The sequence below is a fragment of the Doryrhamphus excisus genome, chromosome 5 (assembly GCF_030265055.1).
Source record: "Doryrhamphus excisus isolate RoL2022-K1 chromosome 5, RoL_Dexc_1.0, whole genome shotgun sequence".
Classification (NCBI taxonomy): Eukaryota; Metazoa; Chordata; class Actinopteri; order Syngnathiformes; family Syngnathidae; genus Doryrhamphus; species Doryrhamphus excisus.
Window position 1 is genome coordinate 11,305,782 of NC_080470.1, and position 21,481 is coordinate 11,327,262.

Consider the following 21,481-nt stretch of genomic DNA (forward strand, 5'->3'; position numbering starts at 1 on the left):
ATATACTTGTCTGTGTAACTCGAATACTCTTCTAAGCTGAAAATATATAACTTCTGAGTTTCAGTAATTCCAGGTCATGGCTTTGCTTAAAATCCACCCAAAAAACTCTTAGAAACATAATGTTGCCTGAGGCAACCACTTATTGACAAGAACCAATAGAGAAATTGGAATTTTGCAATATTTGACTTATATTGGACCAGCAGCCATTTATTCAAGAGATATATATTCTGCTCATACTTTAATTATTGAGAATCTTTTTTTACAATTAAACCATTACCATATGAGAGTAAAATTGAATATTTTCTGCTTTAAAGTGACAATTTTTAAGGAAATAATTATGGGAAAAATTTTGTTAAATGTAAAAAAAAAGAGGGAACAATTTCTTACAGAGAAAGTTCATAATGTCACACAAAAAGTTGTTACTTTTCTGAAAAAGGGTGGAGTTGTATTTTCCACAAAATAATCTGACTTATGAGAATCAAATAAAATAAAAATAATCAAAATCTTTTGACCAAAAAAAGCCATGATGTTACATTTTAAAACTTACAAATTTAGTCTTGTAAGGTGACAACTGTTTTTCTAAAAGAAATAACATTAATTTTAAAAATTCCAAAATGTGGGGAATTTCCAGTTTTATCCTCAAAATATCCAACAACATAGTCTTACATTATAAATATTGTTGTTTTTAGTAGTTTTTTGTACCAAGTAACTGTTTGCAATCGGTCAGTCTCAATGGTAGCAATGCATTCAATATAAGAGAAAGAAGTACATTACGAGTAATCACTGTGATGCTTTGAGGGCTGCAGAGAGCGTCGTGAATGAAAAGATGGTTTGACGCAGTCTCAGAGAGGAGATGCATGTGGATGCTGAAGATAGAGACATACAGTATTTGGCTGAGCTGGCTGCCAGGCTCTCTTTGATTAACATGCTCCTCAGACACGGTGAAAGGGATCAAACTCGTGCAAAGCCAAGCCTGGGAGTCCTGCCTGCAATCCAATTCTGCTGTGCATGTCTTTATACCTGTTTGTTTTCACACACACATGCAAAGGGAGTGTGTGTGTGTGTGTGTGTGTGTGTGATTGACACCACAGTGTGTTTGTCTGTATGCCACATGAGATGTGACATTCAAAAGAAGCAATAAAGTAGGTGAGGAAAGGGGAAATGGATAGAGGTGGAATTTCTACAATGGAATAGGATGGACGAGGTGGTCCGTGAAGATAGGGAAAAAATCTTTTTTAGCTGCTGCACACAAAAGAGTGATAACGTGTCAAAACATCAACCTCTAGTGTATTGCCTGTGCTATTATTTTACCGACAAACGTACCACATGATAGCACTTTTCTTAAACCCCTAAATTTGAATTGACTTGAAATGTCTTGCACGGCTTAGTGCACTCCACAAAACTGCCTGTAACTTTAGGGTGTTGAGCCGTATCACCATAAAACATGATTCACACCTTTACGGCACTGACACGCACAAGTGTGGGAAATTTGGGCAAAATTGGTTGGAAAAAGTGGTCGCCGTCAAGTAATTTCCCATAAGTCCATGAGTGACATTAATTTTGAGGATATCTGTATTACATGTATGCTAACATGCTTTTCAAAGCTTTGACCTCAACCCATCGGGTAGTCAAAAAAGTCATGTGACATGGTGTTGTACGGGTGTCTCTGTTGTCATTGGATTGGTGCAGTGGTTTACATACGGTCCCTAACTTATGCAACCGGCTATAAATGCTGTATAGGCTCGTAAGTGCTTTTTGCTGTTTATCTTGATTACGCAATGTAGTCCTTCAATCTTTCTTTGGTATTTTGGCTCGACAACAGCGACTGTCAGTATTCCCATTAAATTTCTGCGGAAGTTCCAAGAAGAATGCTAGCCTTGATTTTTCCATTTAAACTTCTCCTTGACTGCTAGACGAACTCATGACTTATCCGGAAGAGCCTCATTCCATTAAATCTATCACTGCTGATTCCCAAGCAAAGAGGAACTTCTCATATCACGTATATGATTGACGTTCTCCTGCAGTATTTATAACTCACGTCCTCGGGGGATGTGTTAGCGAAATAATAATATCAAGAGTGGTTCTGTCCTCCTCCACAATTGTTTTCATTGCATTAGCAAGCTTTCTGTATTATTTATAACTACGGAGATTATCGCCTGGTGTATTTTCCGTAGGTGACTTCACCGCCCCTCCCCTCCCTCTCCCGCTAGTGATGGATGGAGTTGCTTTCAGCCTCCTCGTCAGTCTGAGCGTGTTTTCTTTTCATTTTTAATGCGGTGGAGCTGGGTTCCGCCTCCATGGCTGGTTTGAAGAGTGATTTATGGCCTTGGCCCCTGAACCCTGCCCTGCTAATGATGGTTGTAAACTAGGAAGATGCCAAAGGTCAGTCCTAGCTCTGCTGTAGCGATGTCACATGATGCTTTGTAGATCTCTCACACATTGCAGTTGGATCAAAGCCAGCCATGTTGGGAAGGATTTAAAGATGAATAGAAGTTACATGGAATTGATCCTGGCACAGCGCCACAACAAAATCAAAGCTGCCACACCTTAAAAATTGGTTGTTTTTTTAAACTTGAAAACAATGTTAAGTAATACAGTATATTGTTGTATATATATCTTATTATTTGCATTTTACCATAATTAGTTTGAAAACAATTGAAAATATCAGAAAAAATGTTTTACTACATTTTATTTTGGTAAACATGCACCAGAATCACCTGTCTGCTTTGTTTGCAGTTGCGCAGGTGCAACCAGATAGATGTTTACATTATCGAGAGAATGAAAAATAGTTCATCAAATGTGGTAGTCAATTGACGACAGCTTTTTACAACCTGAGCCGATCTATGCCAGCATGTGTGAGCTCTAATGTTTCAGTGACATTCCACTTTCTGGTATCTTTGTTTACACATTTTGCCTGACTCTCACTTGGCAGGTCGCTAGGTCGTTTTTGTCCCACAAGCAAGCTACCAGCTACAATCACATTCATGGGATAAATTTTAAAATTTTACTTTCCTATTGTTATTAAAAAAAAAATTTTTTGAGAAAGAAGTTATTTTTTCCAAGAAAATACTAAAAAAAACTTTTTTAGATTGGCAGCATCTACAGTATGTTTTCGAAATAAAGCTAGCCTGTTTTCAAAGAAACGTTATATTTTTTGTGAAGAAACCATCTCGAGTGGGTCATACTTTTCAAGAAAAGTTGTATTTGATTTATTTATATTTTTAGATTAAGTTTAGATAACAGTTTTCAAATAAAATGTTTATCAGATTTTCAAGAAAAAAATTTAGTCTTCTGAAAAGTCATACAATTTTTTTTTTTTTTTTTTTATTCATATTGAGACAAGGGGCTGTATGGTGTGTGGAGTTAGCATTTTCTCCCTGTGCATGTGTGGGTTTTCTCCAGGTACTCCGGTTTCCTCCCACATTCCAAAAACATGCTAAGTTAATTGCAACTCCAAATTGTCCATAGGTATGAATGTGAGTGTGAATGGTTGTTTGTTTATAGTAGCATAGTCATGACTCTAGTTGATAAAGTGACGTGATACTTGGTAGCTCTCTCACACATTGCAGTCGGACCAGAGCCAGCCATGTTGGGAAGCCTTTAAAGATGAATGAATCATCATATGAAAGTCATATTGAGGGTAAAAGCTAGAATAAAAACCCGATCTCAGCTCCACTCTGAAAGTGATAATTAACTCAGACCCGGGCAGAAAATCTTTGTTCGACTGTCTTTTAGATTGTGACTACAGATGCTTTGTCGCTCTGTACCTTAGCAGCTATAATTTGGAGGTCTGTGAAGGTTAATGACAGTCATACAACTCCAGGGAGCGCACCGCTAATGCTGGAAGATATCCATTCATCAACAGTAAGCTATTACAGGTATTACATTACTGCGGTGGTGTTCACAACTCTAAAAAGGACGTGAGCCTGAGTTGGCCATTATCTTATTCCAATGTCGACCTTTAAGTCCGCTGGAATTGTATGACCACTAGACACATGGGGGGAAAAAAGTATTCAGGGAATTTATTGTGAGTTATGTGTATTTTTGTGTCCCGTTGCACAAGCTGCAAATATTTTGCCCGTCATGTGCTGATATGGCGCTGCATGGGAAAATCAACAGACTGAACAGCAAAAGGTCACTCCTCATTTTTCATCTTGAGTGCATGTCGACTCTTTTGCTTTTTTTTCCCCACCCTTAATATTCTCACTCTGCCTCTCTTCCTCACGCTCCTAACGCTGAGTATGTGTGATGTTTTGGGAGGCTCACAATGATGCAAATATGAAGTAAACCAACCCGGTTTGCTGAAGTCAAATGCAAAAGACAATTAAATTATGTGGGCAAGTGTTCACGGGAGGCAGTTTTTGTTTTTTAAAATGATGCTATCCATTTGGATGGCACATGTTTTGGTTTCTGCAGTGAATATGGTATATCATTGCAGGGGTTAGGCTGCACAGTAGACGAATGGTTAGCGTGCAGGCCACACTGCTAGGAGATCCAAGTTCGATTCCACCCATCTCTGTGTGGAGTTTGCATGTTCTCCCCATGCATGCGTGGGTTTTCTACGGGTAATCTGGTTTCCTCCCACATTCCAAAAACATGCTAGGTTAATTGGTGACTCCAAATTGTCCATAGGTATGAATGTGAGTGTGAATGGTTGTTTGTCTATATGTGCCCTGTGATTGGCTGGTGACCAGTCCACGTTGTACCCCGCCTCTCGTCCGAAGACAGCTGGGATAGGCTCCAGCACGCCCGCGACCCTTGTGAGGATAAGCGGTAGAAAATGAATGAATGGATGCTGTACGGCAGACAAGTGCGCGCAGTGGGCGCGCAGGCCACACAGCTAGGAGACCCGAGTTCAATTCCACCCTCTGCCATCTCTGTGTAGAGTTTGCATGTTGTGACCGTGCATGTGTGGGTTTTCTCCGGGTACTCCGGTTTTCTCCCACATTCCAAAAACATGCTAGGTTAATTGGCGACTCCAAATTGTCCATAGGTATGAATGTGAGTGTGAATGGTTGTTTGTCTATATGTGCCCTGTGATTGGCTGGTGACGGGTCCAGGGTGTACGCCCGAAGACAGCTGGGATAGGCTCCAGCACGCCTGCGACCGTCGTGAGGATAAGCGGTAGAAAATGAATGAATGAATTGCAGGAGTTGAGGATGCAGGGAGGAAGAACCGTAACATTCAAATGCTGACGACAAATTCCCCCCTTTTTCACCCAGTCCAACATCCTTCTATTTCTAATGTCTTACATAATTCGTCACAAAGTAGACATTAGACCACAAATTTTAAAACTCACATGAGTGACAACACAATTATTTTTTTTTTGCATGACCGCTAACTTTGTTTGTACAACAGACCAAGTAGGGTCCACTAAGGTAAATCTTCCTAAGTCAAAAAGCATGAATGTCAGACAAGCCCTAAAACTATGATGGCTTCTCACATCATTTATGACAAAAAGAAGGTCACCTTCTTACTGATAAATAGACAAACAACAATGTAACCTCCCCGTTCTCAGGGATTCACCATAGGTTCTCCCGCCATGTCCCATAGGCCTGTGCCGTTCTGTCGAGTGCTATTCTGTTTGAGCTTTGAATGTCCAGAGGAAAAATAGTTTTTGTGTGCATAATTTGCATGACAACTAACCCGTGTTTCTGACACGAGTTGAACAGAAATGGTTGAAGTCAGGATCCCCGAGGTACACATTTGTCAAACGGCACTTGAAAATGTTGTTAAAGCAAGTTGCATACAAGACGTAAAACTGCAAAGCCCTTTCCACAAAATCCTTTCCCACCAAGAAAAGACTGATAACCACTTTTTATAAACCCAACGTGTATAAGCTTGAAATCCTTTTGTAACTGTTCTTTCAGCCTAACTCGCCTGACAATGAAGTGAACAGAAGCCATAAAACTATTAAGGCCCTTCCCTTGCACTCCTTGCCTTCTCTCTATGACTCACTGCAGATAAACTGGGAGCACAAGATGGAGTCTTTCTTTGTCTTTCTGCTTCATTCATTTCGTGCATTCTTTGGCCTCACTCTCTATGTATATCCGGTGTGACTCGCTCCTTCCCTGTCAATGCATCACTTTGTTTCTCTCTCGCTCACCTCTGTTTCTCTTCATCACTCTCTGTATTGCATTGTTTTTGTCATTTCCATTTTCCTCGCTGGCCCTCTCCCTATTCTTACACCACATCTTTGCCTTAAATCCTCCTGATTCCTCCGTCCTAGACATCATCGGCACATTTTATTCCTTTATCCTCCTCCTCGCGTCCCTGCTGCTCATTGCATCATTTGTTATCTGTGATCCAAGTGGCATCTGGCTATCATCTGTCAATAATTCTCCATTAAGCAGCCTCGACTCCTCTCTTGCTAACATGACAGTTTAAGCTAGGGTCTGGTCAGATCTGTGGGGTGTCTTTAAGCACACATTAAGCCAGTGGAACAACTAAACATCTATTTATATCCTTGTGTACTGCTGCGTGTAATTCGGAACTGTACAACAATGCACAGTCCCCTCATACGGATAAGTAGCACCCATTTTACATCCAATAACAATCGTAAAACATTGACTTTAGGCCCATCTTGTATAAAATTATAAGACATGTTGCTAAAAGGATCTCAGCGTAAGATGGAGGTCTAAATTCCCACAGGAGGGTAGGCTTTCTTTGGAAGTGTGAACGGGGTTTATCAAGAAAAAGTACTTGTACCTGTACTCACATCAGTGTAATGCTTGGCAACCCCTCTGTCACATCATTTCATCAGAAATTCCCTTCTACTCTGTCACCCTTTTAAACTCAGCACTCAAATGCCTTAAGCTTGCAAAACTTGGTTCATGATGGAAAAAAAATAAGCCTTAAAGTTTGGACATTGAGCTGTCATAATGTGTGACTTCAGCATACTGTATTACGTACGCCCTTTAGACATGTAATAACATATGTAATGTATACAGAACTCTGGCGAGAGCAGCCATGATGTTTGGTTTAGAGTCAGTGCCACTGAGGAAAAGACAGGAAGCAGAACTGGAGGTAGCAGAGATGATGATGCTGAGGTTCACATTGGGAGTGACCAGGATGGATAGGATCAGGAGGGACATTACATATTAGAGGCCTTGGAGATAAAGTCAGAGAGGCCAGACTGAGATGGTTGGGATATGTCCAGAGGAGAGAGAGTGAATATATTGGTAGAAGGATGCTGCGTTTAGAGGAAGACCAAAGAGGAGGTTTATGGATATAATGAAGGAGGACATGAGGGTAGTTGGTGTGAGAGAGACAGATGCAGAAGACAGGGTTGGATGGAGGAGATTGATTTGCTGTGGCGACCCCTGAAGGGAAAAGCCCAAAGAGAAAAAAGAAGTGTAATAAGACCCCTATAGTCACCTTGACCCTCCTATTATTCTTTTTTTACACCACATTGCACAGTAATATGACTGTATTACATTATATATAACAACTGAACTTTTTACCTTTTAGTGATGATTTGCAGTGCATGAGGAACTGACAAAGAAATCTATCTCTCTCTGACCACATGGCGATCCTTTAACATACACATAACACAACAGCAACAGAACCAATGTTGTAATAGCGGTAAGGAGCAAACTGCTCAGCCAACAATATTACCACTGATGAGTTCATTGCAAACTAAAGTACTGTAACTTGCATGAGTATCACACCAACAGCCGAGTAGCACCACCGACATTTTAAAGCACCTACAAAGGTAAGATAGAGATGCTTGATGCTGACCACTCATTATTCTTCAAATGCAGCCACTGCTATCTTGTGCAACAGGGGCTTACTTCAAACCACAGCTGCAGACTACTTAACCCGGTGCTAATTTGAGACCCCTGGGGGGTTATTTGCTTTGGTAAACCACGCACCTGGCGTCGAAAGGTGTCTCTTCAATAAGAGTGTTAATTGGAGGATTTATAGTGTTAACTGGGAGTAATCTGAGATTGGCTGGCAAACAGTCCAGGATGTACCCTGCCTTTCCAGCACCCCCCCACGACCCTGGTGAGGATAAGTGGCATTGATCAGCGATGCATGGATGGACTGAGAGTTACCAAGAAGTTTTTTAGAAGAAGTGGAAGCAGTTTGAATAAGTGGGTAAAGACTTGCCAGTGACCAATCGGCTATTCCAAGTGTTTTATTTTGTTATCACAGTAACTAACTTATTTTAACAACTGTATGAAATGTTACTTAAAGCATTGCCTGTACAGTTAAAATGTTTTGCAAATCCGACATGTCATCTTAACATGTCACAGAACTGAATATAGGCCACTTATAATCCGCCATTTTCTGTTAGTTTGCATTTAAATGTAAGTACTTACGGGGGAAGAATGAAGCTGTATAAAAAGTGAAGCATGACGAGAGGCTGAATGGGAATAGGTAGACTTAGGAGAAGAGAAAATGAGTGCCATGGCAACCGTAAAATGGGACGAAAACCTTTCATGGAGTATTAGCGTCTTCATTGGATGATGAGGTGTTCCATTTGAATGCAAAGCGTCCAAAACTCCTCCAAGCAGAGGGTCACTGGATTATAAATTATTTGGCTCTTTGAAACGTCTGCTGTCAAGATGCAAGACAATCACCTTGAATTAGAACCCACATGAAGGCATTTACACATCAAATTGAGATTGGTCCGTGATTTGATGTCTTTGCTGTTCAACTTTATTATAGTGGTGACAGCGCAATGTTTCCTAAATGACTTTGCCAGGAATTGGAGGAAATTAATGAGCAAATCTCGTTGGAAGCAAAGCTGGTGAGTTTACAAGTCCAATTTCATTAGTCGTATACACACACACATTCACGCGGTCTCTGCGGCTGGGATGCTAAAAGCTCAGCTGCGGTTTTTGGAGATTTCCCTCCGCTCTCATCACTTGCCATCTGTATTAAGTTGGCAGGCCCGATCGCAATCAATCCCAGAATATGTCTGTCAAGAAGCTTTTTATCTAATATTATCGAAGGCAGGGTTGGGGCAGAAGATTGAAATCAAGTCCTTTGTATGCAAAAACCTGCTCCATATCAGGTCAGAGTCCTGGCAAGCCAACAGGGATGGACCAACACTGCTAACATGTAATGACTGAATCTCAAAAATTATTATTCATCTTTTGTGACACATTTTTCCACATCAATTATGGGCGAAACAGACAAATGCATAACCACAGCCCCCAGCCACAGAACCATATCCAGTTTTTCCTGAGTTTTTTGTACACATTCAGCTGCCCCGTAACTTCTCAGTGTTCTAACAAGCCAACAAGAATGGACCCATTGTAAGAAGTAGAAAATGTGTGATGATGTTTCAAACTTTCTGTATATTTTTCGTATACATTTTGGTGTAATTAAAAACTTGACCCTAGGAAGTCGGCAACTCGCTTGCTAGGTACCATGAGAAGAAAACAGCAGTTTTCATCTTCATTCAGCGTTCCTTCTTGTTGTACAGAGAGTAAACTCATATTCACAACACCAATTAGAGAAGATCCAAACCAAAGACCAGTCCCAAACAAAACACAAGATCATCAAAATTAAACTATGCTCCCGATTAATATATTTTCTGGACTATAAGTCGCTCCGAAGTATAAGTCGCACAAGACCAAAAATACATAATTCGGTAGAAAAAAACATACATAAGTCACATTTTTTGCAGGTAATTTATTTTACAAACTACTTGATCAAAACAGACATGACATGACATCCGTAAGATATGCTAACACAATGGTTATTCAGCTACACGAAAAATAAACATGAACAGAAAAGGTGTCCAGTGTTTATGTAACATAAACTGTTTTTTCATTTATAAGTCGCAGGAACAGCCAACCTATGAAAAAAAGTGCGACTCATAGTCCGGAAAGTATTGTATTTTTTGCAAGACAGGCCAAATCACATGCTCTCGTTGGGCTGTTTAAGGCCCAGCTACCGTAGGTTGCTCATCCTTGCTCCAAGTGACAAGATTCCAGTGCTGTCGTGTGTTCACATTGTATAGCACCGACTCCAAATTGTAAAATGTATACGCCTCATTTGAGGATAATAGCATACTGTTGTACAGCTTGTTCTACGCGCCGAGCCTCCCCAATGGTCTCTGCTGTAGCCATTTGTCATAATTACCACAATACACACACTTGATTTTATACTCTACCTAATGCGTAGCTACTTATTCTGCAGTGCTGCGAAACAGCACAGCCCGTGGTGTGTAATTATACCAATGGCGTGACATTTATTCGTGCATTATTAATAGCAGCAACAATAGAATGTCTGATTGGAAACACTGGCTTCTCATCGTCTCTCGCGCTTATCTCTTACCACATCTCTCGCACTTTCTTCTCCTTTGCGGTGACTTCACCTCGCTTGGTCGTGTTCGTCAGTGCTGAGTAATTAGCATCCCTCCGATGTCGGGGGCAGGGAATTTGAGAAATGCACCCCCATAAAGATGATGTGTCCTGATAAGGTTATGTCTGAGACTCCATTAAGACGATGTGCTACACAATGGTGCTGCTTTGTGTCCTTTGGGAGCAAACTGTGTGAGATTGGGTTCCTGGAAATGAAGCTGGTTGAATATGTAGAGTGTAACAGATCAGCTTACACCATTGCTAGATGTATTTTTTTTTTAATGTTCAGCATTGCTCGGCTTGTAGAACATGCTGGTTCACTTCCTCTTTAAAACAATATGTGACACAGGAAATCATTGAAATAGAAATATTCAGTTTCGGGATCAAACTGATAAGCTGAAGTCTAAACATAAATTAACTAACAGTTAATTTATGCTAAATTAGACTCCACTTTAACATAGTGATGTTTTTCCGTCACTCACTGCAATTGTCAATGTTGGAAAAATATAGTAAAAGTATAGTAAAAGTGCACACATTCTCGACAGTGTCCAGCGTCTCTGGGTTTTGTGTGATATGCACAGGTAAATAAACGCAGGATGTACTTTGAGAGGTAATCTCTGTGAGATTTTTGTCTGAAAGAGGCTTTGGCTAACAAATTTAATTGAGGCTGCATAAACAAATGTGAATTACTGTACTCAAATGCAACAATGAATTATTAAATACATTTTCTCATTAACGAACAACAAAGTTAATCGAAAAAAGATAAGCATTGTGTAATTAATAGCTTGCCCTTGTAGTAAATAGCACTTGTGGTCATTGTTTTACAAACATATACGGTTTTACACAAAAACTAACCTATAAGATAAAAGGTAAAGACTAATTGCTCTACAAAGCATTTTTAAGGTTGGAATTGTTTTTTTTTATGCTTGGTTTCGTTAGATAGTAGGATTAGATTACAGTTAATGTACTTACAGTTTAATGTAATTTGTGTAAGTATAATTGTAGCTCTGCTGAATTGAACTTGAATGAGTGACAGATGTAGCAAGTCTTTGGAAAGTAGGCACCAATATGGAGAGCAATGGCGTGCATAGTGGATGCCATATGTTCACAATGTGTTTGTTTATGCATTGTATCATGCAAAGGGCATTTGTGACCGCAGTCAAATACATGAGGAGATCTAAACGTGGATATTGAAATGTGAGGCGCTTCAATTGTGCATGGCCGGAAAGGCAGCTAAAGTGTTTCATGTTGGCAGGTCAGAGTGGAAGCCACTTGATTCTCAAAGCGAAAGATTACATGGTGACTCATACAGAGTTCATTCGAACAAGATGTTGGGGTTTTTTTTTATGAGGTTTTTGGAAGTGCGCTTTATTTCCATAATGTGCAAACATGACTGATCATTACAAATGAGACAATCCGACACAAGCCTTTAGAGGATTGTGGCTTAATAAAGATTCCATTGCTGTTAGTCCTCGTTGTATAAGAGTAGGCTTGTTGACTCTTTCATATCCAATGGTGTTGATGGATTTTACACTACTCGGTCGGGATTGGGTCAATCCCTTCAGTATCAGTATTGGCGTAATTTACAGTACATACTGTACAGGGAACATGTCTTTGTGCTTTAGAGTTGACAGCAAATGTAGCTAGAATAATATTAGCAAACATAGCCAGGGCTCTACATTAAAAACAAAAATTACTTGCCCATGGGGAATCCTTAAGGTGAGAACTACTTGCCCGAATATGCTGATAATTCATCAGATAATAGTACTGATGCATTGTATTTGGAGAAATGTCTGAAACGTATGTTAACATAGCATGCCATACTACCTTACACATCGTAGTCATAGTAAGCAGTGATATTTATAAATTGTGCACCACAATGAAACATTATTGAATAGACACATTTGTGTACTAGTAAAGTGTTTTTAATACAGAAAAAATGCTCAATGGTCAAACAATAATTTGTGAAGCAAAGGTGAGAAACATACACAGAGAAATGGAAGAGCTAGATTTTGTAGCTTGTGCAAAATCAGGACTTTGTATTGGATCTAATCGGTGGTGTTTCATTGTGACCACTTCAAATTGTCACAGCAATGTGATTCACTCACCTGTGCCATCATTTGATTTGCTGCCGCTAATAAAATACTTGTTTAGGAGGCACTGGTTCATCACTTTTTGGTGTTTTCCTTCAGAAGTTGTTGTTGAATTAGACGATGTTGGCAGGGGACGCCATGATAGATGTTTTTGTAGTCAAACGATCGCTGATTGGTTGATCGCGAACAAGAAAGGGTGTGGGTAAAACGCGGACAGTGGACTACGAACCACGGTCTAAATAAACGATTCTGATTGGTCCATTTCAAGATTTGCAAGGATTGGTTTGCAAATTACCACCGGAAATTACGCAGTCCGTGTTTTACCAACCCCCAACAAGAACCGCTTTTGAAAAAACTCTTCCGACGGGAATATCACTGATTGGATTTACTTGCCCGAATTTTGTTTTAACTTGCCCCGGGCCATTGGTACATCGTTATTGTCGAGCCCTGATAGCCAAAAGAGTATCAGGGAAAACGTCAGAGAAAAACAGAAGTTCAAACGTTTCATCCAGAAGGAACTCTTGTCATTTGAACCGTACAATACGACTCATAATCAGAATAATTGGGAACTGGTATTGGAACGAGGAATTGGAATTGGAACCGGAGTCTTTCAAATTCAAAAGACGCCCAACCTTAACCTGATGGTACTTTTTTGGTCATTAATGTACAGCAGGGGTGGGCAAACTGAATTAACAGTTGATTTAACAAAATTGACCAGGGGTCAAACTATATATTTTATTTGTATCAGTCCAACAGTCTACCTGGAATTCCAGTATTTGTCTTATTTTATCTGTAAAAGTGTCATACAATCTACTATATATGCCAGTGTCGCTTCTTTCAGGAGCACATTAAACATCATACCACATCAAATAGCGAAAGTGAAACTTAGTCTGTTAAAAATAATTATTTAAGACTGTTATCTTTTGTTGCCAGCTGTTTAGACAATAATGTGTGTTGAGCCGCACACGGACAACAAGTATATGCACGTTTACTTTTTAGAATATAATGCAAGGAGTGTACTCATCATTGTGAGGCACTGTATGTAAATTGAAATAAGCTTCATTGATGTCATTTTTCTGTGTAACACTCTTGCCTCCTTCTGTCTTTGCACAGACTCTGCTATTCTGTTGCCATGGTGACAGCGGCCCCTCCCTTCCTCTTCCTCCTGCTGTGCTGGCTCCTCCAAACGGCCTGCTCCGCATTCCCCGAGGAAGCCGGCCCGCTAAACTTCATCCCCACAGACGGTATGGACTTTCTTTCATCACACACTCCTGAACACCTCGCTCTTTCACCAAGGTCACGACATGTAAGGTGCCTGGGGGTCTCACCTTCACGCATACGGTGTTGAATTGGGAGGTGCAGAGAGGTCGCAGTGTGGGCTGTGGAGGTCAGTCATGCTCCTACACAAAGGGTGCTGCCATGGTTCGGAAATGAAGAGAAGGTGTTGGAGTTGCATTTATGACTTTCCCACACACTTACTTCCAGAGTCTCTGGAGATGCGGCTCCTTCCACACTCTCAGACTTTGAGTCTCCATATCAGCCAGGCAGGACCGACCTCTACTGATTGCGGATCGATAATATTGATCGAGGGCTTCCCAGCCAACTTAATGTATCAATAGCAAGCAGTTCTTTAGTAGTTTAAGGGTGCCTTCACACTTGTCATGTCTTCTCATGAACTCCTGTGCTCGAGATGGATTTCGGTCTACTTGGTAGTGAATTCTGGTTCGCTTCGGTTCACTTGAGCTCAAATGCGAACACTAAGCAAACTGCACCACAGTGCGTACCAAGTATCTATCCAGAAGTGGCACGTGTGAACACGCCGTTGGTATTAGAGATGTCCCATCCGGTTTTCAGGATTGGGATTCAGGTCCGATCCACTGTATTTTTGAAGAGCAAATAATATTGGCCCTCGCCACGAGATTGGGCCAATTTGGTTGCCGTATCATGTTTGTAACTTCGGTGGGTTTTCTCCGGGTACTCCGGTTTCCTCCCACATTCTAAATTATGCATGTCTCTAAATTGTCCATTGGTATGAATGTAAGTTTGAATGGTTGCCTGTATATGCCCTGAGATTGTACCCCGCCTCACGCACTTATTCAGCTGGCTCCAGCATACCTGGTGACCCAAGTGAGGATAAGTGGCATAGAAGATGGAAGAGCACCAGTGTTAGACGCACAGCGGTAGAGCGCAGAGCATAGAGGCAGCGCTTCCAACACATTTTCACTTTCATTTTTGTCATTTCTTCATGCCTTTTGCCGTCATTGTAACACCGGTTCTTGCCTTTGGTCTGTGTAGCATTCATATTTGAGCTCAAGTGAACCGAACCATACCTGAATTCACCTGCAAGCGGAGATGAATGTCTGTCCGCTTGTTTGGTGCAACCAGGTTTCAGATGATCACATTCACACTGACCACACGAACCGTACTCGAAGAGCAAACACACTGGAGTTCCTTTTGATCCAGCCTATGCAGCAAAAAAAAAAAAAAAAACACGAGGCAGTCTCATTTTGATGGACACTCTGTGCAAATGATCTGGAACGCGTATGGTGTAAGAAGGTTAGACAAGAAGAAGAAGGATGAATGGTATCAGATCAGGATGGATTAATATGAATGAAAGGAATTAGGATAGGAAACGGGCACGGACAACTAAATATAGACGAAGAGGAAATCAGATAAATGTGGACTATGAAGATGTAATGATGGGAGGAGATTGGACACTTACACACTCGGACATGCGGCCATCAGCGGTCATCCATTTGAGGAACATTTTAACAACAGCCATATCTTGTAACAAAATTCACATTTTTCTTTAAGGGCCTTGCTGTGATGTAACTATGAGGCGTCTTTTGAATACCCTATGTCTGCGAAAAATCTGGTTTACATGTTGACGTTGGTATGTAATGTGTAGTTAAAGTACACTTTGTTGGAGAAGATTTATAGTCCCGGACAGCCTTTCCTGTTTTGGTTGTTCTTATTACATCTTGTCTATTTTCCAGACTATAAATTGCTCCGGAGTATAATTTGCACCATAAAAAATAAAAACAACATATAAGTCCCACTGGATTATAAATCGGATTTTTGGGGGGATATTTATTTTCTAAAATCAGAGACCGTTCACTCCAAACATTTTTTCTGCTCTTTGATTATTGTTTTCAGCTGACAGAAGACAGAAGATCTGTCATTTGTCCACCTTGCCTCTGCCCGGCAAAGCAGGATGTTGTTGCAAGCGTTTTTCATCACATCCAGAATACTTTTTGAACAGTAACAACCACATGTGACATCACATGTCTCGGATCTCAGTAAAAGGGCAAAGGTGTGATTTTCTGTGTTACTGCTCTGAAGCAACAATCTTGCAGGATCTCTGTGTGAAAGAAGCACACATGGCATCAAATGACACTAGTGTCTCTAAAATGAGATGTGACTCAACATAAACTTGCCAAGAATGAATGCCAGATTGGGATCAGTAATTATATGTCTGTGTCTTCCATCTTGTAATAGTGTCAAGGCGCTATCCGGTGTTTCTGGGCCGACCTCACCATACATGGCTGAGACAGGAGCCTCTCCATATCCAGAGGATTCTTCAAGTCAACCGAACATTGTACATCGGAGCCAGGTACTGTGCATTTATAAGATTTAGTTGAAGTGAAATACGACATACACTGAATGACCCCTCAATGTTACATCACTGCCATTGTATGTAGACAGTTGATATATGAAGTCATTATGGTTGGAATGGTACGCCATAATCACGGGTTGGTATGTACAGTACCTCGATTTTTAAGATCATTGTTCAGTTCGTTTTGGGTATTGTAAGGAAACAAAATCCAAAGTAAAACTGCTGAGCTTTTAAGTAAACGGTATGAATATTTTTTTTAGTAAAACACAACAAAAACTACAAACCGCTAGCAGGTAATACTTTGGTAAATCTAATTCCTGATGGCTTCTTTTGTTTTACTTATCTTGAGGATGTTCATAAACAGGAGACTTTTACGATAGAAGACGTTTTTTCAATCTCTGGCTTCTCCTTGGCATATTTGCAAGCATATCTCTTGCTAGCCAAAAGCTAAGCTTTACGGAAGTGTTCCTATATTGCAAGGTTCTTTGTCTCTGTGGTAGAGATGGGGGTCATGTCCAGTTTTCGGATGCGTTCGCTCACATACCACTTTTTCCACTGTGGCTGGTTCAAAGCTGGTTTGGAGTAGCTTTTCAGAACTTTTGTTTTCCATTATCGTGGTTTCACAGCGGTGCTAAACTGGATGTTTTTTTTTTTGTTCAACTTTGGCTGCAACAGCTTGCTGGGCCGAGTGCTGAACCGTTTGCATAATGAAGTGGCGGAGGTGTTAGAAGAAGTAAATACTTGCTTGTTACCTCTGTTTCAAATGCATTGACTTGTTTTTTGGAAAATATGAGAGGCAGAGCAGACTTTAGTCAGCAATAGGGCTGACTAATATCGATATTTTTGAAAATATCAATATTTCTATGTAGCACAATATCCAAAACCAGCATCCCATCACTACACCGAGCTATCTGATATCCCCTCGGAGATATGTACAAGGGGAGGCTGCATAGCTGGAGTGATCACTGAAAAAGACGGTATAAAGGTTGCTATATAAAGACGGCATCCACCATGTTTTTACTGTCTGTTGTCATGGGGAACGTGAGATGGAAACGCTAACGACTGTCTGCAGCGAGACAACCGTGAGTGCAGCATGATTGCACCGAAGATTGAACATTATATTTAACTTTTTCTATATTTATGTAAAAGAAAGAAAATACTATTTTATTCAAGATTGTTTCCATTTTTATAAACATTTGCACACATATTTGGCTTTGACTTTTGCCTAAATTCAGTTCATGGAAAAATATCAGGATATATATACCGTATATCGACATTCTACCTAAATACGGTATCTCGGGATATGAGTTTTGGTCCATATCGCTTAGCCCTGGTCAGCAAATGTCTTTGTAAATGCCTGAAAATATTTTGCGCCGCCGACCACCTTGTCCTATTGATTTGCCACCATGGAGGCAAGCTTTCGTAACTTAGAGGAGCGGCTCTGCATATACTCTAGGTGCGCTAGCTCCAGAGATCCATTATATTGATCATTTGTTGCAGCTCTCAATTTTGCAGGACACATCTAGGTTGTGTCATGAACCTGCATTATCATGATAGAATTCAAATCTCAATCGTATAGCATATAATACTGTGTATCGCACATTTCTACTCTGTGGAATACCGGATGTTACGTACTGAAAATCACGATTTCTAATACATGTGCCCCTGTGCCTGTGGAAATCTTAATCTATTAGGACACATTTTCATGTTGTTTTTTTATTATTGTGTAAGTAGTGCTCCACAACAAAAATGCTGTCAGCATCATTGGCCAGTTTGTCCGTCAGGCTAATAAATTTGCTGATCCTGGACAGACTAGCGATGTGTGGTGGGCGGTGGTGTCAGACCAAAAGCGCCTCCTCAGCTGCATAGGGTTTAGACTGTTAAACAGATTTTGTCGCTCCCTGGAGGCTTTTTCAGCAGCCGAACCTCAAACCTCCAGATTTATTGCACATGTTTTCCAAATTTTAATTTAGCTCAAAACGTGCTAAAAATCCGTCAGCGGCGATCGCACCCGCACCTGCATGTGGTGCTGGTTATTGTCTGTCAAACCTCAGAGCAGTTTTCAATAAGAGGCAAAGGTCCAGGAAATGACCCAATTGCTGGCCCCCCTCAGCAAGTCCGACCTCACTACTGAGAAGTGAAGTAGTAAATATATCAAACCATGCAGGATTGTTCCAGTCTTTCTGTCTGCTCTATAATCACATACATGCTCATAGCTTGGTAATAAAACAGCTTTTGGACAAGTATGGGTCCAGCAGTCTGTGGGTCATCTTTAACATACTACACCATATACAGTAATCCCACAAACGTGTGCTTAGGTATGTTGCTATAAATATGTTCCCTAGTGAAAAAGAGTGGCAGGCGGACAGGAAGTTCAGAGTTTAGTTTTAGCTTGGCATGGGTTACTGTAACAGTAACAGTAGCCTGTGTTTTTATTACATACACTTAATAGCAACTGTTGTGCCTGTGAGATCATTCAAACCTGCAATAAAATCACCCAACATTACTGATACCTAGTGACAATTGTAGAATACTACATATCATTTAAGCATCACTTTTGAATGAGTCTTGTGGAAATGCTTAATTTTGGCACAAAATACAAAAAAAATGGCTTCAATATGCATAATCTTTGACAAATAGTGGGCCTTACTCAACCATGAAACGGCATGATTTCCATCCATCCATTTTCTGTACCGCTTATCTATCCCCATGAGGGTCGCAGACATGCTGGAGTCTATCCCAGCTGTCTTCAGGCAAGAGGCTGGGTACACCCTGGACTGGACGCCAGCCAATCAGAGGGCACATATAGACAAACAACCATTCACACTCACATTCATACCTATGGACAATTTAGAGTCGCCAATTAACGTAGCATGCACGTACGGGGAGAACATGCTAACTCCACACAGAAAATGAGTTGGACAATTAAATTGATATTTTTGCTGCAGAGTTATTTTGGCTACCATGAGTTAGAGGTGTGTTGACACACATTGCGATTCTGATATGTTGCAATAGAGGCTAATTGGAAGGCAGACTGATGAGGAACAACAGCGACTTTGATGACATCAGCACACCAACCACACCAACCACAGTGGATGCTGCCAAACCTCAAAGCCCACATGTATTACTAGATGTTTACATCGTTCACATAGCAACCCATGTAGATAGGTCCGTATGGAGCAAAAGGATGGGTTTGTTTTGAGCTGCACTATTAATTACAGGAACCTGCATAGTAGGGGTGTAACGGTTCATTCACTACGTCCATCCCGGACGACACAACATATATCGATCTAACATGGTTTTAAAGGTTTTAAGGTTTTGATTAAATTAATCAATTGAATCGATACTAGGAAATGAAGCACTGGATTTAAGCACAACATGCATGATTTATATGGATGTGTGTGTGTTGTTTTTTTTAACCACTTTTAATGATAACAATGTTAAACGTTACTCAATGTAGTCTGCCTGTCAATGACGTCATTTTTTTCGGGTATGGAGTGGTCATGGGAGTTGTTGTTGACCTGTGAAATACAGTTGATTCGCTTCTTCTTCTTTTGGCCAGTTCATTCACTTCATTCAGTATTCATATTAAACTCATCTGTCTTCTTCTGAAGCTCCTTTTAAGTGACAATGGAGACAATATGCAAAGTAAAAATGTTTTGTACATTGAAGGTAGTTTAATTTCATCTCCAAAAGAAAGTTATAATAAAGTTATAAAAGAGCGTGGATGCTACACTGTGCTTCTGTCTGCAGTCATAACAAAGAGGCGTTAACTACACAAAAATCGTTTGCAGAATTAATTTAATAAATTGGTTACCGCCATTAACACGCTACTTTTGGCAGAGGTGGTATGATTGTCCATGAGGAATGTTTCCTTCATGAAAAACTTCAAATGTGACCGTTTGAGCGCCTCTTCTCTCAAAATGGAGCCAGTGTGAGCGATATTCCTCACATTTGGTGCTAATAAACAGACTCCAGGGACACGCACAATCATTTTTTTCATAACAGGGGACAAACTGAAGTTCAAAGGGTCTCCTGAAAGAGATTGAGTGACTTCCGATGGTCCTCTGTATAACGAAAACCATTTGTAAAAGGTTTCCGTTTCCAAATAGGAGATGTTAACTGATATGGCATGTCTCAGCCAAGCGGATGCTAATAAAATGCAAACCACCAGAATGTGAAAGTGAAGCTTATATAAGTTTAAGGCCAACAGTGTTTGCGGCTACCTGGCAGTTGGTGATATGTCTACAAAGAAACAGATCCTGTGTGTAAATGTGACACTTGCCCGAGCCACAGCACAGCAGGGGGTGACGGCGTTTTAAAATAACTACCTGCTCAATGGCAGCTATGACGAGCCCACGCGCCTTGCTGCCGAGTACGCGCCTCGATAAAAATGCCTCGCTCGGTCCTCCTAAATCCTGTCACCATTAGCATTGCTGCTCCCTCAAGAGTCCCATAAATCCCTGCCCCCAAGCACCTGCTGAGTGCACACACACCTCTCGAGAGCCCGTCTTCCCTAAATGAAAAGTATTAACGTGAGTTTGGGTGCTTTGCAGGTGGAGTCAGCACCTTGCTGTGTTAAGCTCCCCGCGTCACCGCTGCCAAGTCAGTTTTTCAGCCCTTGGAAAGATCCAAAAGGCTGATCCTCATGAATATAAACCAATCGGAGACTTTTATATACACATAGCCTATGCAGCTGACGCCTCATAAAGAAGGCTGCACTTATCAGCCTATATGCACACACACACACACACACACACACAAACACTAGAAGTCAGTAGGCAGGTCACATGCCTTATAGCAGACAGACATGTAGTCTAGATGGTTTTGAAAGTTAAACACAGTTGGACACCCACCCTGAACCCTTAACAAGGAACCCTATTACAGACACAGAAAGCTTTACCCAACAACTGTAGTAGGATTTTGGAGAAAAAAATGATGTTCTATAATTAGTAGGAAATTGATATATAGGAGTGTCTAGGTTTCTGTTATTAATCCGTTCCAAAAGGTCAGACCAAATACAAAACGTATGAAAACCAATGATATTTTTCCTGTAGGAAATCCATCCACTTTCTGTACCGCATATCGTCGCGGGCATGCTGGAGCTTATCCCAGCTGTCTTCGGGCGAGAGGCGGGGAACTCCCTGGACTGGTTGCCAGCCAATCACAGGGCACATATAGACAAACAACCATTCACACTCACATTCATACCTATGGATAATTATGAGTCGACAATTAACCTAATATGTTTTTGGAATGCGGGAGGAAACCGGAGTACCACTCGTCCACTGCGCAGCCCCTGTAGGAAATCATGTAACGAAATGAATTAGTTTTACATACAGAAAATGTGAAATAATTACATAAGACTGAAATAAAAAAACAATAAATGAACATCATTTTTAACTTTATGGAAGACTCTATGGAGACGGTAATTGAAGCATTTCAGTTATGTA

The 21,481-nt window shown here is 40.7% G+C and overlaps 1 protein-coding gene across 11 annotated transcripts in view; it reads left to right on the forward strand.

Annotated features, from left to right (window-relative positions):
• The window catches only part of sema6bb (sema domain, transmembrane domain (TM), and cytoplasmic domain, (semaphorin) 6Bb), a 151,470-nt gene that overhangs the window by 68,310 nt on the left and 61,679 nt on the right, over positions 1 to 21,481 (forward strand). For all 11 annotated transcript variants that reach the window (XM_058074295.1, XM_058074288.1, XM_058074287.1 and 8 more), the window contains 2 exons: positions 13,526 to 13,656; positions 15,911 to 16,025. In XM_058074295.1, the coding sequence (XP_057930278.1) occupies positions 13,545 to 13,656; positions 15,911 to 16,025 (227 nt within the window). In that variant the 5' untranslated portion in view covers positions 13,526 to 13,544. The remainder of the gene's footprint in view (positions 1 to 13,525; positions 13,657 to 15,910; positions 16,026 to 21,481) is intronic.